The sequence below is a fragment of the Oncorhynchus nerka genome, linkage group LG12 (assembly GCF_034236695.1).
Source record: "Oncorhynchus nerka isolate Pitt River linkage group LG12, Oner_Uvic_2.0, whole genome shotgun sequence".
In the NCBI taxonomy this organism is placed as follows: Eukaryota; Metazoa; Chordata; class Actinopteri; order Salmoniformes; family Salmonidae; genus Oncorhynchus; species Oncorhynchus nerka.
In genome coordinates, this window is record NC_088407.1 from 78,650,476 (window position 1) to 78,666,766 (window position 16,291).

General features: G+C 38.6%; 1 protein-coding gene across 1 annotated transcript; it reads left to right on the plus strand.

The window, feature by feature from the left end:
• The first annotated feature begins 9,746 nt into the window (after positions 1-9,746).
• Positions 9,747-11,409, plus strand: LOC115138838 (homeobox protein Nkx-2.8-like). Its single transcript, XM_029676031.2, has 2 exons — positions 9,747-10,388; positions 10,883-11,409. The coding sequence occupies exons 1-2, from the start codon at positions 10,238-10,240 to the stop codon at positions 11,407-11,409; spliced, it is 678 nt and encodes a 225-aa protein (XP_029531891.1). The 5' UTR covers positions 9,747-10,237.
• Positions 11,410-16,291: the final 4,882 nt, after the last annotated feature.

A 16,291-nucleotide genomic window follows, 5' to 3' on the forward strand; every position in this document is an offset into this window, starting at 1 on the left:
AGGAAAATGGGTGACGGCAGGCCGTTTAGGCTTCACTACGTTCAGGTATGTGGTGACTGTAATTGCCCCAGTAATAATGCCATAATATCAAATGGATCATGTCAAATAACATCCAAATGTACTTGGCGATAAAAAATTGTTGATCCAAAGTCTCATGATGTGAATTGAGCTTTTAGTCTGAAATTGTAGTTGGGATGCAAGGAGGAGATCATTTTTAATGTGAATATTAATAGCAATGATTTGGTCTAAATATGAATTATGCTATTTAAGTCGGTCTATAATCGAATATTTCTTAATGATCAGAATGTTTTGGGAATGTAAACTGTATCATTTTTCATGTTTAAGATTGCAGCGATAAGACAATTATAATATGTATTATTATGGCTATGATGATTGTGATCAGGCCTACTACTATCGCTATGATTATGGGGATAGCCTACTGTAATTATTGTGATTATTATACGATTCGTATTAATTGTTAAGATAGTCATTATTATTCGTTGGTTGTCATTATAATTGAATATAACATTTGCCAATAACAACAACATATTATTACAGGCTTTCATTGATGTTATCATGCTGTGACTGTGTATTGCTGCGGTTATTTATTTGAATATGTGCGATGGTCAAAGGAACCAATTGGACACAGAAGCCAATTCTACATCTATTCCACGTACTTTCATTGAAATGACGTGGAAACAAGGTTGATTTAACCAGTGCGTGCCCAGTGGGAAGTTAGCCTTATTTCATATGCTTCTTGCTTGTAGTACAAGTCTCAGAGGCAAAAGAATTGTCACACTGCAATTTAGTGGGCCTAGTTCAGACAGTGTATTTAGGCTACTGATGTATTGAAGCCAACGACTAGACTAATATATAGTATGAAAAATGTCCTAAAAAGTTGTACTCTGTCTGGACCACTTTGGTCCTGATTTCTCCCCTGGCTACATGCGAATATTATATTGTACTTTCCCAGTGAAGATGGGGACGTGCATGACGACAGCATCTAAAAGCACGTCATCTGTGTTTTGGGTTGCTAGGGGTGCGAAGTATACTTCCTGGTCCTTGAGATTCTGACAAATCTGCAGAAATGGCAAATGAGTTAGACTCCACTACAGTTTCCCACTTGCTATAATGACTGGATGGACTCCATTGTGGGAACTTTCAACCCTAAATAGACTCTAGAGTCTATTTAGGGGAAGGATAGTGTTTCTGAGTTGTTAGGAACATTTTAGAGCTATTAACATTAGTTTCTAACTAATTTCATGTATCACAGATGTGTTAAATATGAGTTATATTATATTGTATTATATATATATTTTATCTCGGGAGGGGGGTCTCTGCATGGTTTTAGCAAATGTATAATCGCAGCTTGGGACCTTTTTAAAGTGTCCCATTGATGACTCGAACCTCTCTCATCCGACACCATTAAAGCCCTTTACAGGTTAACACTTCTGAAAGGTTGAGTGCCCTGGAACTTTAGTACGGCCGTAATGAGGACGACTGCAGGTTAACGAGATATAGTCGTGTTTCAGTGGGCTAGGGCTGGATTTCACGTGAGAAGGACAAAAGAAACAATATTTATGACACTTTTAAGCATCCATCATTTTGACATCTGTACGTCTGGCACCTGGTCTTCATTAACATTAAGAGCAGAGCTCGGCCAATCAAAAATATTGGAAAATCTATTTTGCACAACAGTCAAATGAGTGGCAATATACCATTTACATAATTTAGCAGACGCTCTTTTTCAGAGCGATTTACGGGAGCAATTAGGCTTGAATGCCTTGCTCACGGGAACATTGGCTGATTTTTTTCACCTAGTCGGCTCAGGAATTCGAACCAGCACCCTTTCGGTTAGTGGTGCAACGCTATAAACCGCTTCCTGCCCCGAGGTACAGACGTCAGTTCAAGGCCTAGTATTGATTTACATTTGGTTGAGTTGTCAACTAACGTGAAATCAAGTCATTGGATTTTTGTCATTGGATTTAGGTTCAAAGTTGGCTGAAAAAAATACGATATTCTTTTATCTTGATGACAGATGTAATCTGTTTTCCACATTTATTCCATGTAATCACATTGAATGTTTTTGTTGAAATTACGTGGAAACGTTAATTCAATCAGTTGTTGCCCCGTGGAATGCTTCGTTTATGTTGGGTAATTCTTCAAAACGAATTCATGTAAACATTAGTTCGTTTTAATTCAGCACTGTTGGTGAATTAATGTTGTTTGTTGATAGGCCGTCATTATAAATACGAATTTGTTCTTAAACTGACTTGTCTAGTTAAATGAAGGTTAAATAAAAATGACTTTAAAAAACAATTACCATCATTTTTATTTTACTAGGCAAGTACGTTAAGAACCTATTCTTATTTACAATGACGGCCTTATCCCGGCCAAACCCTAAACATGCTGGGCCAATTGTGCGCAGCCCTATGGGACACCCAATCGCGGCCGGATGTGATAAAGTCTGGAATCGAACCAGGGTCTGTAGTGACGCCTCTAGCAGAGAGATACAATGCTGCGCCACTCGGGAGCCCAATGTAGACTTGACCTACTGTAAATCCAAACCCATAACCTCAACCAAAACCTATAACCTCAACCTGAATTTTAAAACATTATCCGTTATTTTACCAGGTAGATTGACTGAGAACACGTTCTCATTTGCAGCAATGACCTGGGGAATAGTTACAGGGGAGAGGAGGGGGATGAATGAGCCAATTGTAAACTGGGGATTATTAGGTGACCGTGATGGTTTGAGGGCCAGATTGGGAATTTAGCCAGGACACCCGGGTTAGCACCCCTACTCTTACGATAAATGCCATGGAATCTTTAATGACCTCAGAGAGTCCGGACACCCATTTAACGTCCCATCCGAAAGACTGCACCCTACACAGGGCAGTGTCCCCAATCACTGCCCTGGGGCATTGGGATATTTTTTTTAGACCAGAGGAAAGAGTGCCTCCTACTGGGCCTCCAACACCACTTCCAGCAGCATCTGGTCTCCCATCCAGGGACTGACCAGGACCAACCCTGCTTGCTTTCAGAAGCAAGCCAGCAGCATCTGGTCTCCCATCCAGGGACTGACCAGGACCAACCCTGCTTGCTTTCAGAAGCAAGCCAGCAGTGGTGGTATGCTGCTGGCATGAAGTCAAACATCCTTAAAAATAAATATGCATTATGAAATTTGAATAAAATGTATATATAGTCACATTTTGTCCAATACATGTATCTAAAGGCCAAAATATATGTTAAACATAACACCATCAATTAAAGTATATGATAACTGATAAGCCTAATGGGGCCCTTTTCATTCCCGCCCCAGAATTTCTTGATGAACACCACAAGGACAGGACAAATCTGGAAGAGTGGCCTGAAGTAAAAGTACATTTACTTGAGTAAAAGTAAAGATACCTTAATATAAAATGACTAAAGTAAAACTGAAAGTCACCCAGTAAAATATTTGTTGAGTAAAAGTCTAAAAGTATTTGGTTTTAAATATACTTAAGTACCAAAATTAAATGTAATTGCCTATGTACTTTTAACCAACAAAAGTAAAAGTATGAATCGTTTCAAATTCCTTATATTAAGCAAACCAGGAGGCACAATTATATTGTTTTTTAAATGTATGGATTTCCAGGGGCACACTCTAACCCACAGACATAAGCATTTGTGTTTAGTGAGTCAGCCATATCAGAGGCAGTAGGGCAGGGATGTTCTCTTGATAAGTGTGTGAATTTGACAATTTCCCTGTCCTGCTAAGCATTCATAATGTAATGAGTAATTTTGGGTGTCAGGGAAATGTATGAAGTAAAAAGTACATTATTTTCTTTAGGAATTTAGTAGAGTAAAGTAAAAGTTGTTAAAAATATAAATAGTAAGGTACAGTTAGCCCAAAAAACAACTTAAGTAGTACTTTAAAGTATTTTTACTTAAGTACTTTACACCACTGCCTAATAAGACGTTGGCTAAATAGGAGGTTGTGTACTAGCAAGATGCACAGGATCAAAGAGCAGCATTGTCGAGCTCAAACAAAACAGTAAAGGCCTTATGTAGCCTATCTATGGGACGAATATGATGAAGTAAGTTGACACGTTGATTTCCGTAGGTTGCCAAGTTTTCTAGGTAACTTTTTAGTTTTCGTATTCCAAAACCAACAGGAATAGAGGAATTCGTTTGACCAGATCTCCTGCATAATCTACACCCCATACAGAAGAATAGCAATGGGTTCGATGAAACTCGGCTGCTGTCTTGTTTAGTTGTTTTATTAGCCTGTTAAAGTGCTTGCCACATCAAATGACTTTTTGCACCATCAGATGACAAAGGAAATTTTAAAGAGACATGGCACGCCCTCCACATGGTTTACTTTGCCTGCCACCAACTTAGAATGTAGAGAATTATTGAAATTCTACACTGGAATTCTATTCCACGATTATGTGGCGCCATCTGGTGGAAATATCCCCTCACGTACAACTGAGCACAAGGCCTACGTTCTTACGAGTCTTCACAAGTAGGCTACCCCCTGTAGATAGGCTAGGTTCCCCCAGTTTGAGAACCCTTGAACGAGGCCAACTACAGTGTCTTCTTTAATTATTGGGACAGTGATGTTTTTTTCTTTTGGCTCTATACTCCAAAGGTTTGGATTTGAAATCAGCTTGTGACTGCAAACATGTTGAGTGCATTTTCTGTTTGTTTTGGTTGTGTTTCAGATTATTTTGTGCCCAATATAAATTAATGGTAAATAATTAATTGTGTCATTTTAAAGTACATTTGATTGTAAATAAGAGTATAATATGTTTCTTAACACTTTATATTAATGTGGATGCTTCTATGATTGCGGATAATACTGAATATATAGTGAATAATAATGACTGAGAAAGTTACAGACACACAGATATCATACCCCCAAGACGTGGTTGTGTTTCAGATGATTTTGTGCCAAATAGAAGTGAATGATAAATAATGTTTTGTGTCATTTTGGAGTCACTTCAACATGAATGTGGATAATACCATGATAATGGATAATACTGAATGAATCGTGAATAATGATGAGTGAGAAAGATACAGACGCATAAAAATCATACCACCCCCCATGATATTTTTTAAAGTAATTGTACTTTTAATACCTTTATAGAAAATACATGCAGTCATTTAAAAATAAGCTAAATTAGGTTTTGCATTTGTGTTTCATTATAGGCTGATGACCATATTGTGATATTTATAATCATGTTTTTATAACTGCCCACCAGATAACGGATATACTCTTTCTAGATTTCAGATTAGGCCTAATTGTTCATTTAGATCTATAGCAAATTAGACCTATACTAACTAATTCTACACGCTGCATTCTGGGTCTGGTTGAGACTATGGCCTCAAGAGGGCAGCATGTTACCACGGTGACCTCCAGTCCAATGACGGTGTTGGGAGTTCAACGCTCATGCTCTATTGGTACAAGCAGAGGTCATGGGTGGGCCCGTAAAATAGGCCTATAGAAGTGAATGTTGGTGTTCGTTTTCTCGCCATGTTATTTGAAACGGTAAGAATAAGATTGGTTTATTTGCTGTATTTACCCTTTATTTATCCAGGTTAAGTCTCATTGAGATAAAACATTTAAAACATTAAAGACCTGGTCCAATCAAGACAGCAGCAGGGAGTAACATGTTTTGAGACAGATATCAACTATCAGACATACAGTGACAACGTACAGACTTAGACACACCATAGCTTGCCCAAGGACACAACGGGTACACCACTGCCCATGTTATCCAGACTAGCACATTTGTTAATCATTTGTCAACTTGTTGTTTTAAGTAGCCTGTGGTATATGGTTTAAATCGATAAATATGCCCAAAAGAAAAGGGAATATCACAATTTATTCAAACATTGTAGGCAGCCACGTTGATAATAAGCGTGCCCTCAATTCAGCTTTCATCTCTACACAAAAATAGATCGCCCTACTCTTCACGCAGTACTTAACCAGAGTAGCGGGTTAAGAGCACTTTTCTTTGGACGCTGATATCTTCATTGCAAATGCCCCAACAACACCCGTTGTTCCATTTATCGAATTACTTTACTTTTGGCACGATCTTAACTATGGCCGTGCGTTTTTAAACAGTTTTAGACCTATGGCAAAGAGGGCAATCGAAAGAAATGTACAGTGTAATGAGCGAATGCCAGAGGCAGATAAATATGGCTCTGGGTGTAACCATCAATATTTGGGATTCGAATTGCGAATATCGTTGAAGGTTTATGCAGACATTTAATTTTTAAAAATACATCGTTGTTTTTGTGGTGGTATTGCTTAGAATGAAACATTTTGTTCTTTACATTATCAACATATTTAGGACAGTTGCAGAGATCAAATCAGATAGGCCTAAATTGAGATTAAATAATATTTTCAACATAATTTGTTTAACTTGTATTATTACACATATTATATAAGGTTTGTAATTAGATAGAGTAAGAAATAGTATTTATTTTAATTGTCTTACCAAATGTGCCTAAAGGACTATACACTTCAAGTAAGAAAATCTCAATTTTGTTGAGAAGATTTGGAACCAACCGAGAGCCTAACAACCAAAGTAAATATTTGGCCGTAAAGAGCTCCAGTGGCCTCTCCTGTCCTTTCCTCTCATGTCTGGCTGAAGCTGAGGTCTGAGGGTGTAATAGATCAAGAGGCCCCTCTAGGTCATTGTGGAAAGAAACATTCCCGTTATCATGAACATGATTTATCTTTGCCTTGCGAGGTTTTGCACTTAAATGGAGAGTCCTTTTCTAACGTACCCACTTGAGCCACCGTAGTAGGCCTACTTGCTTTCAGTAATCTGTTAGTTCTTGCGACCTGGCTGTAGTGTTTGTCAACATTATTTGAGCAGTTGTTCACTGAGTACCTTGATGCACAGATCTGCGTTTTCCCCTGTTTTTTATAGGAGGATAATCCCTGTTTTTTATAGGAGGATAATTCCAGTTTTTTATAGGAGGATAATCCCTGTTTTTTATAGGAGGATAATCCCTGTTTTTTATAGGAGGATTATCCATGTTTTTTTTATAGGAGGATAATCCCTGTTTTTTATAGGAGGATAATCCCTGTTTTTTATAGGAGGATAATCCCTGTTTTTTATAGGATGATAATCCCTGTTTTTTATAGGAGGATAATTCCAGTTTTTTATAGGAGGATAATCCCTGTTTTTTATAGGAGGATAATCCCTGTTTTTTATAGGATGATAATCCCTGTTTTTTATAGGAGGATAATTCCAGTTTTTATAGGAGGATAATCCCTGTTTTTTATAGGAGGATAAATCCCTGTTTTTTATAGGAGGATAATCCCTGTTTTTTATAGGAGGATAATTCCAGTTTTTTATAGGAGGATAATCCCTGTTTTTTATAGGAGGATAATCCCTGTTTTTTATAGGAGGATAATCCCTGTTTTTTATAGGAGGATAATTCCAGTTTTTATAGGAGGATAATCCCTGTTTTTTATAGGAGGATAAATCCCTGTTTTTTATAGGAGGATAATTCCAGTTTTTTATAGGAGGATAATCCCTGTTTTTTATAGGAGGATAATCCCTGTTTTTTATAGGAGGATAATCCCTGTTTTTTATAGGAGGATAATTCCAGTTTTTTTATAGGAGGATAAATCCCTGTTTTTTATAGGAGGATAATCCCTGTTTTTTATAGGAGGATAATCCCTGTTTTTTATAGGAGGATAAATCCCTGTTTTTTATAGGAGGATAATTCCAGTTTTTTATAGGAGGATAATCCCTGTTTTTTATAGGAGGATAATTCCAGTTTTTATAGGAGGATAATCCCTGTTTTTTATAGGAGGATAAATCCCTGTTTTTTATAGGAGGATAATCCCTGTTTTTTATAGGAGGATAATTCCAGTTTTTTATAGGAGGATAATCCCTGTTTTTTATAGGAGGATAATCCCTGTTTTTTATAGGAGGATAATCCCTGTTTTGTATAGGAGGATAATCCCTGTTTTTTATAGGAGGATAATCCCTGTTTTTTATAGGAGGATAATTCCAGTTTTTTATAGGAGGATAATCCCTGTTTTTCATAGGAGGATAATCCCTGTTTTTTATAGGAGGATTATCCATGTTTTTTATAGGAGGATAATCCCTGTTTTTTATAGGAGGATAATCCCTGTTTTTTATAGGAGGATAATCCCTGTTTTTTATAGGAGGATAATCCCTGTTTTTTATAGGAGGATAATCCCTGTTTTTTATAGGAGGATAATCCCTGTTTTTTATAGGATGAATATCAAACTATGATTAAACAAAAGTAGCCTTTCTCTTGATGTCTCTAGGGTGTGTTTTAGATCTAAATGAGTCTACATTTAGTGTATTTTTGTTACCAGGCTTGTTTTTAGAGTTGTATTCAGTGCATAAAGATGCAATATCTTGGTGCGTAAAGATTAAAGCGAAATGAAAGACCACTATTTTGATAAGCCATAAAATCCAAATCATCTAGGTCAGCGACTCCGTTTGTGTGGTGGAAACTAAAAGGCTTTTTAATTCGTTTGGAAATGCATAAGTAATATTTCTGCTCACTATGAACTTGGCGGGTGTTCGACGTAGAGCAGCAGAAGATAGTACTGCACGCATCCCATTCCATTCAAAACCATGACAACAAGGAACAAGCTCGGATTTATTCTGGAAAGTTAAAGGACATTGTTGCAGCGTCAATCACCGTATTATTGCAGGACTGAACAAATGCAAAATCTCGAATGGAACAAATGCTTCCAACGGGTCTCGGACGCAGAGCTACATTTCCCTCCTTTGTTCTCGGCCTCTGGTTGGCGTGTATTTGTGTTCCCTCTCGGCCGACCACCCAGGACGACTTGAGATGGGAGGCCGAGGCTTGTCCACTCTCCTCGCTAGGGTAGGCTCTGTCACCAAGACAAGGTGCGCGGAGCAGAGCAGAGATGAGAGGGGCTGGCATAGGAACTAGATGGAACTCCACTGACTTGCCTGTGCAAGTATATCTGAAGTGTGGGACAAGAGCCAATATTAGACCTCTCTTCAGTCTGAAGTACAGTTTAACTAAAACACACTCCAAAAACGAACGGAAAAAAGGAAACATGCATTATACGTTTATGCCTCATCTTCCCCTTACATCACTCCTTACAGGTGCCCCAGAATATGAGCGCGTCTTCTGGTGATTTTTGATCACCTTTATCAGCTGCCTCATTACTTCCTATTTATATCCCTTTATAAAACATGTGTTTTGACTGGGGGTGAAGGACACCTGTTCCGCCTTAGCGATATAGCGTTTGACCCATCCAAGAAGGGCGTGCCATATCTTGGAATCAAAAGCACTCCTTTGATTCAAGTGTCATCTCTAAAATAACACTAATACTAAAATACTAACATATTTGTTTCAATTTATTTCACACTGTCCTTATGGCTAGCCTCTCATAATACGATTCTGTCTTCTCATTAGAAATTGGTCATTGTCATCTCTCCATTTTAGAGTGGTGCTCTATGTGTACCCTATACAGAAAAACGTATTTTCCTCGGGAAAATAGAATGAGATTGATAGCGAAATAAGCGCAAGTTAAAGAAAAATAACCTGATATTGCATTATTTGAAGAGGAAGATAATCCAAACAAAATGTCCTTTAGAGGATTTTTATTGTCCTGTATTTTCATCTCAGGGACATTATTTACAACATGATTGTTCAAGTCTTTTCAAAATACCTGTAATGACTACATCCATAAATAAATGAGTTAAACCAACTCAGGGACATCTCACACTAATTGCTCACTTTGTATGCAAATATTGGACATGTTATTTCGACGGGGGAGGGAGTGACGGGGCTGGGCTCTGTTGTCACTTGCCACCCAAGATGTGATTCAGCTGCAACAATCACCATTATCTGGTCACCACTTTTAACGATACGGGACGAATCTGTAATGATGACGAGTATTTCCTTCCGCCATTGTTGAGGCAACGGTGTTATTCTTCTGTGCGGGTTCACACCTACCATCATTGGATAACGGCACTCGAATCATTCAGGTACTTAGCATCCTGGAGGAGGATATATAAGCGGGCGAAGTACTGTTTATACAAACACTGCACTACCTCGTGTCCACACACAGACAGGGTATTCTAGGTCGTCTGTGACTCTGACAGCGCACGCTTAGCCATTTTTTGATACGTCGCTTTTACTCCTATATCAACGGTCTCTCTACTTTGGATAGTTTTCACGCACAAGGATTCCGTTTTTTCCGGAAGTAATGGCTGGTGCTGCAAAGTTCAGTTTTTCCGTGAGGAGCATCCTGGATTTGCCTGAAAATGACGCAGAGACAGTGCAGCCCTCCCCCGGTAACTCCTGCTCCAGCTCCCCTTACTCCTCCTGGATGGACAGCGACCGGACCCCTTGTCTCTGTAAGTCCCCCTGGTTGACACCTGAGCATAGAAACAGATAACCACTTCATATGATCCATATAAACACATAACACATACTATCTCTAACTTTGTTGATAGCTATTTTATTGAAGAAAAATGTACTTAATATGACTGTGATATGTGGTTGTCCCACCTAGCTATCTTAAGATGAATGCACCAACTGTAACTCGCTGTGGATTAAGAGCTTTTGCTAAATGTAAAAATGTAAATATGGGTCTTGCCTAAATTTACACAAGTTCATATAATCCATTACTGCGATTTCCAACATAGCTGTTTTATGAAATCCAAATTGGTATACAATTAATTAAGACTTGTGTAATTATTGGCTACATTTTATAAGGAGACGTGTAGTCTATTAAAGCCTTCTATTATTTAAACATCTCTATATTCTGATATTTCTGGTGATATTGTATATCGTGAGTTGTTTATATGGTTTCTTGATCAGTGTAGTAACATCATTTGTAATTCCTCAGCTTCAGATGAGAGCAGCCTGGAGACTGCCCCAGACTCAACCAAGTCAGATGAGTCTTCTCTGGACTCAGAGGCCGAGAAGAAGAAGTGCCGCGTGCTCTTCTCCAAGGCCCAGACCTTCGAGCTCGAGAGGCGCTTCCGTCAGCAGCGCTATCTGTCAGCACCAGAGCGCGAGCAGATTGCCCATATTCTCCGCCTGACGCCGACGCAGATTAAGATCTGGTTCCAGAACCACCGGTACAAAATGAAGAGGTCACGAGCGGAGGGAACGTCACAAGACATAAACCAACTGTCTATGTTGCGCAGAGTAGTGGTACCCATCCTAGTTCGGGATGGCAAGCCGTATCAGACCTGTTTCATTGACACGGAGAAAGGAGGCTGTCTTGGACCGACCACATTCCCGGGTACACCCTTCAGTTTTGGGTACCAGTCTTTTCAGCATCCGTCGCCTTTCGCTCTACCTCAACAATACCAGCACTTGGCTGGAGACTTTCTGAACGACTCAGCTCAATTCAGTGCTTTTACGTGACTATAAAATATTAAGTAGAGGAACACTTACAACCACTTTAAATGTTTTCTGAATTCTGTTATTTTTCGAGGTACTTAAAAGTGTACTAATAAGTACAGTAATATTTTTTTATGAGAAGTATTTTGCACATATCTTATTTTTGGTATTTTATTAAATGAATTGAATGATATTCTCGAAAGATTAGAGTCGTTATTAGTTTCTTGTAATCTGATGGTAGGCCTATGGACATTCTACTCCTAGATTCGACCCCCCAATTCGATAATGTGGTGTGTGATTTGTGTGTAGCCTATATTTTATCAGTATTTTCAATGTTCATTTATTTGTATGAATTTAAAATCTACACAATGATATTTATCAAATGTACTAGGAAAGTAAAGGATTTCATTGATTTAAGTATTCAGTTGTTCACTGTTGTCTGAAAATGTTATTGAACAAAATCGTGTTGTTTGATAACATGTTTTGTGTTTTTATAGAATTACGAATAAATAGTTTATTTTATACATTTTTGCACACATTTTTAATGTCATCATGCAATGAAATGTATTCCAATAAAACTATTTGGGGTATGAGAGGTACACCATCCGATAAGATAGATATAGGCCTGTAACTATTTAGGATTATAGCTAAAATAGTTGCATTTTACCAGTGCATGTTATTTTTTATTATTTTAGTAAAAATAGGAGAAAGTCTTATCTTATAGGTACCTATAGTAATAAGAAACAAACACCAAGAAATGTGAGCTTTTACCATGTAAAAAGTCCCGAAACCCTAAAGCTGAGCAAACATAATCACTGTCTAAAGACTGGACGTCACTGAGCATAACAATACCTGGTAAACATGCGACTATTTAGCTGATTGTTTCAAGAGACAGCGAAAGTGCCATATGACTCGAAATAAAGTTGTTTTGGTCTAGCCTACAAACGTACAAGCAACGTGAAGCATAAATTGATCACATCCATAACTATGCAACAATAGTTTATAACGAAGTTTGCAAACCGTTTTTGCAATGTTATATGTAAGTTATTAGAAAATAATAGACAATTTAACCGAAGAAGGTCTAGACTGAATGGCGACGGGCCTATTTAAAGAAGAACATGTCAGTAATAATATGAACAACTTATATAGTATACTTTTTCAGGGTATTGCACTTTTATTTCATAATTGGTTATTGGTTGGTAGACATTCACATAAATATGAAATTATGATGGTCACTTTAATTGGTCCTTCTCATTGGGAATTAGATGCACAATTTCATTGCTCCATAAAAAAAATATAATTTTAGGAGGAGAAATCTCATGCTTTTAGAATTGGACCATTACACTGAAATATCATATTTACATTTCTTGATTCTAGAATCCATATATGTATGTAGTCAAAGGTCCCGAACACTTGTGCTTTTACACCTGCATTGCTTGCTGTTTGGGGTTTTAGGCTGGGTTTCTGTACAGCACTTTGAGATATCAGCTGATGTACGAAGGGCTATATAAATACATTTAATTTGATTTGATTTGATTTTATTTAAAACACTTCACTTCATTCTCCCTCCCTGTTTTCTTATTCCATTGATGGAAGTGAAATATATCTGAGGGGTTGACTGGAATATGCGTTATTCTGTGGTAACATGGGTTCTTTTTCCACACTTTCACGACCCCATGATGTTGTTTTCTCGTCCTCCGCCCCAGTAGCGCATCGTCCCTGTCGCCAGGTCTATTGTCACTGGCGATCGGGCCACCTTGCCTCACATATGGAGGGGACTGGCCGAACCCCTCTTCGCGATACATCTCCCCTTAAACACTCTTTTTGTGTGCTTGTCTCCAGCTGAATGGACCATTGTCTGTCTTCCAAAAGGGACCTAGACAAAATCCTTAGTGTTTCAATTCTCGTGATGTTTAATCAGTGCCCGCGACAAATTTATGAGGTTTAACTGCACAATGGTGTTTAAGAACACCGCGGGTTTTAAGGTTGACAAAGACTGGAATTTAGGATGAGGTTGCCATTGGTTTTTAGAATTGGGTAGAAGAACGACTTCTTTGAATAGGATGCTTGGTTAGATATTCCCCATACATCTGTCCTTGTCTTCTCCCCTCTTGACTAGACTGTCCATTTTTGAATACAAGTTAGTTCAAAATATAAGAACATTGACAATGGTAAACAAATGTAAATCGTAACTCCAAATATTGGATATCTTACCCTTGATTCTGTACTTTAAATATGAGACTCGTTTGAAACCCATAATTCAATTGCTGGCAGAATATCCTCTTTCATTAAATATTACAATAATAGATTTTTCGATCACAAGGATATTCATACATTTTCTATTGTTTTATTTCACGTTTTTCAGAAGAGGATAGAAACACTCAAGCTCTTCTTGGCTCTTATTTAAACTACATTTGTGCAATGTTTCTCTATGGAGAAACAAATCTGCAAAATGTTGTGCGAGAAATTACAGGCCTAAGTATCTGCACCTACGTGTGTTGCACAACTGCACCCAAGCTTCTAATCTTAGTGATGCTTCTTATTCCGAAGATTCTAGTGTTTTATTTGGGAACCCTCGTGTCTTTCATCAGAGATCATTTGAGGGTCATAAGGGTCATGTGACACTGGAGGGCACATCTCACCCAACAGAGGCAATCAGAGGAGAAAGTCAGGGATGCCAAGCTAAAGTGGTAGTAAATTGAATGCAGCTAACCGATATCTTGATGATGGGTTTATTGAGTCAGGTGTTTTAGTGTGGACATGCAGGGTTCGAATTACATGCTGCACGCACATAAGACTCTTGACATTCTCAAAATGTAACTATTAGAATCTTTATGAAATAAACATGATATTATTATTTTTAAATCTACGAGGACAAGAATGTAACACTAACATTCGATTAGGGATGAGGATTGCCATTTTATGACCCTTCGTGGAGTTCAGCAGGAGCCCCAGAGGTTGCCAAAGGCTCTTGGTCTGGGCTTTGGTGTAGCATGTCGTTATTCGCATCAAGGACCCCATCTTGAAGGGGTGAACTGATTCGGAGAGACGTTGCCCACTGAAATGCATGCAACCATTCAAGCCATTGGTGGTGTCACAGTCACTTGTTCTGACGGTATGCCTACAGCTGGGGGCTTGTTGATGGGTCTTTCTATCCGGGATCCTTGGGACGTCCCAACTCTGACGTTGCCCCTTTGACGTTGACATTCAAAATGGTTAGGGTTATGGTCAGGGTTAATGTTGTGGTTAAGGGTATGGGTTACGGTTGGGGTTAGGATTTAAGGTACGGATGTCCCAAGGAACTCGGATAGCGTTAACATTGTCGATGTGCGACGGCTATACCACCGCTAGATGGCAGGATAACACATGATATAGATTTCTCCATCCAGCTGACGTTCTCCTTCATCACATGTATGTGGAGCGTCATCACTAATTTAAGAATGTGGTATTATGTGTGTATAGGCTGATGTTAGAGACCTTTTTAAAATACATATTATTCACTCTGTAGACTTCACTGATGTGTATTGTGAAAGCAGGTTAAAACTGTTTGGAAAATGGAAAAAGGAAAGGTTGATTAGGTTGATCATTTACATTTACGTTTTAGTCATTTAGCAGACGCTCTAGCGGGGGAAGCGTTTCGCAATTGGATCCTCCTAAATTACCACGTTTACATGCGCAGTTTTCCGGATAGTAGCTCATATCCCACCTAAGGTCTTACTCTGGATAAACTGCTTACACACACATTTGGTATCCCGCTCATGAGTATCCCTGTATCCTTGAATAAACACAATATTTTCCTAATTTCAGTATGGGTTAAATGGAATAGTAACTGAAATATGGACACTGACTGTAGGCATATAACCGCGGGAAGATGTTTCCGGGTGGGGGTGCTGCAGATTTTTTAGCAGATATATCCTTCTGTAGCCCGGCTTTTCCTGCAGATATATATTTCTGTAACCCGTATGTAGCCAGCCTTTATCGCAGATTTATCACTCTGTAGCTCACCTTTTCTGCAGATATATCCTTCTGTTGCTTACGGAAGGTTATATTGGACAGCTAATACAGAACTAATAAAGGCCCTTTTGTGATGATTTTTTTCTTCCTCCCCTAAAAATAATATATATATAAAGTGCATTCGTAAAGTATTCAGACCCCTTGACTTTTTCCCACATTTTGTTACGTTATAGCCTTATTCTAAAATGGATTCAAATGGTTTTTTCCCCTCATAAATCTACACACAATACCCCATAATGACAAAGCAAAAAACCTGTTTGTTTAAAAGTTAGACAATTTGTTAAAAATAAAAAACGGAAACATCACATTTACATAAGTATTCAGACCATTTACTCAGTACTTTGTTGAAGCACCTTTGGGAGCGATTTACAGCCCTGCGTCTTCTTGGGTATGATGCTACAAAATTGGCACATCTGTATTTGGGGAGTTTCTCCCATTCCTCTCTTCAGATTATCTCAAGCTCTGTCAGGTTGGATAGGGAGAGTTCCTGCACAGCGATTTTCAGGTCTCTCCAGAGATGTTCGATTAGTTTCAAGTCCGGGCTCTGGCTGGGCCCCTCAAGTACATTCAGAGATTTGTCCCGAAGCCACTCCTGCGTTGTCTTGACTGTGTTTAGGGTCGTTGTCCTGTTGGAAGGTGAACCTTCAACCCAGTCTGAGGTCCTGAGTGCTCTGGATCAGGTTTTCATCAAGGATCTCTCTGTACTTTGCTCCGTTCATCTTTCCCTCGATCCTGACTAGTCTCCCAGTCCCTGCTGCTAAAAAAACATCCCCACAACATGATGCTGCCACCACCATGCTTCACCGTAGGGATAGTGCCAGGTTTCCTCCAGATGTGACGCTTGGCATTCAGACCAAAGTGTTCAATCTTGGTTTCTTCAGACCAGAGAATC

Bases quoted from the DNA above. Each gene is read 5' to 3' on its own strand.
- LOC115138838 (XM_029676031.2), top strand. From the start codon at position 10,238: ATGGCTGGTGCTGCAAAGTTCAGTTTTTCCGTGAGGAGCATCCTGGAT. The intron at 10,389-10,882 runs GTAAGTCCCCCT...GTAATTCCTCAG, and splicing joins CGACCGGACCCCTTGTCTCT to CTTCAGATGAGAGCAGCCTG.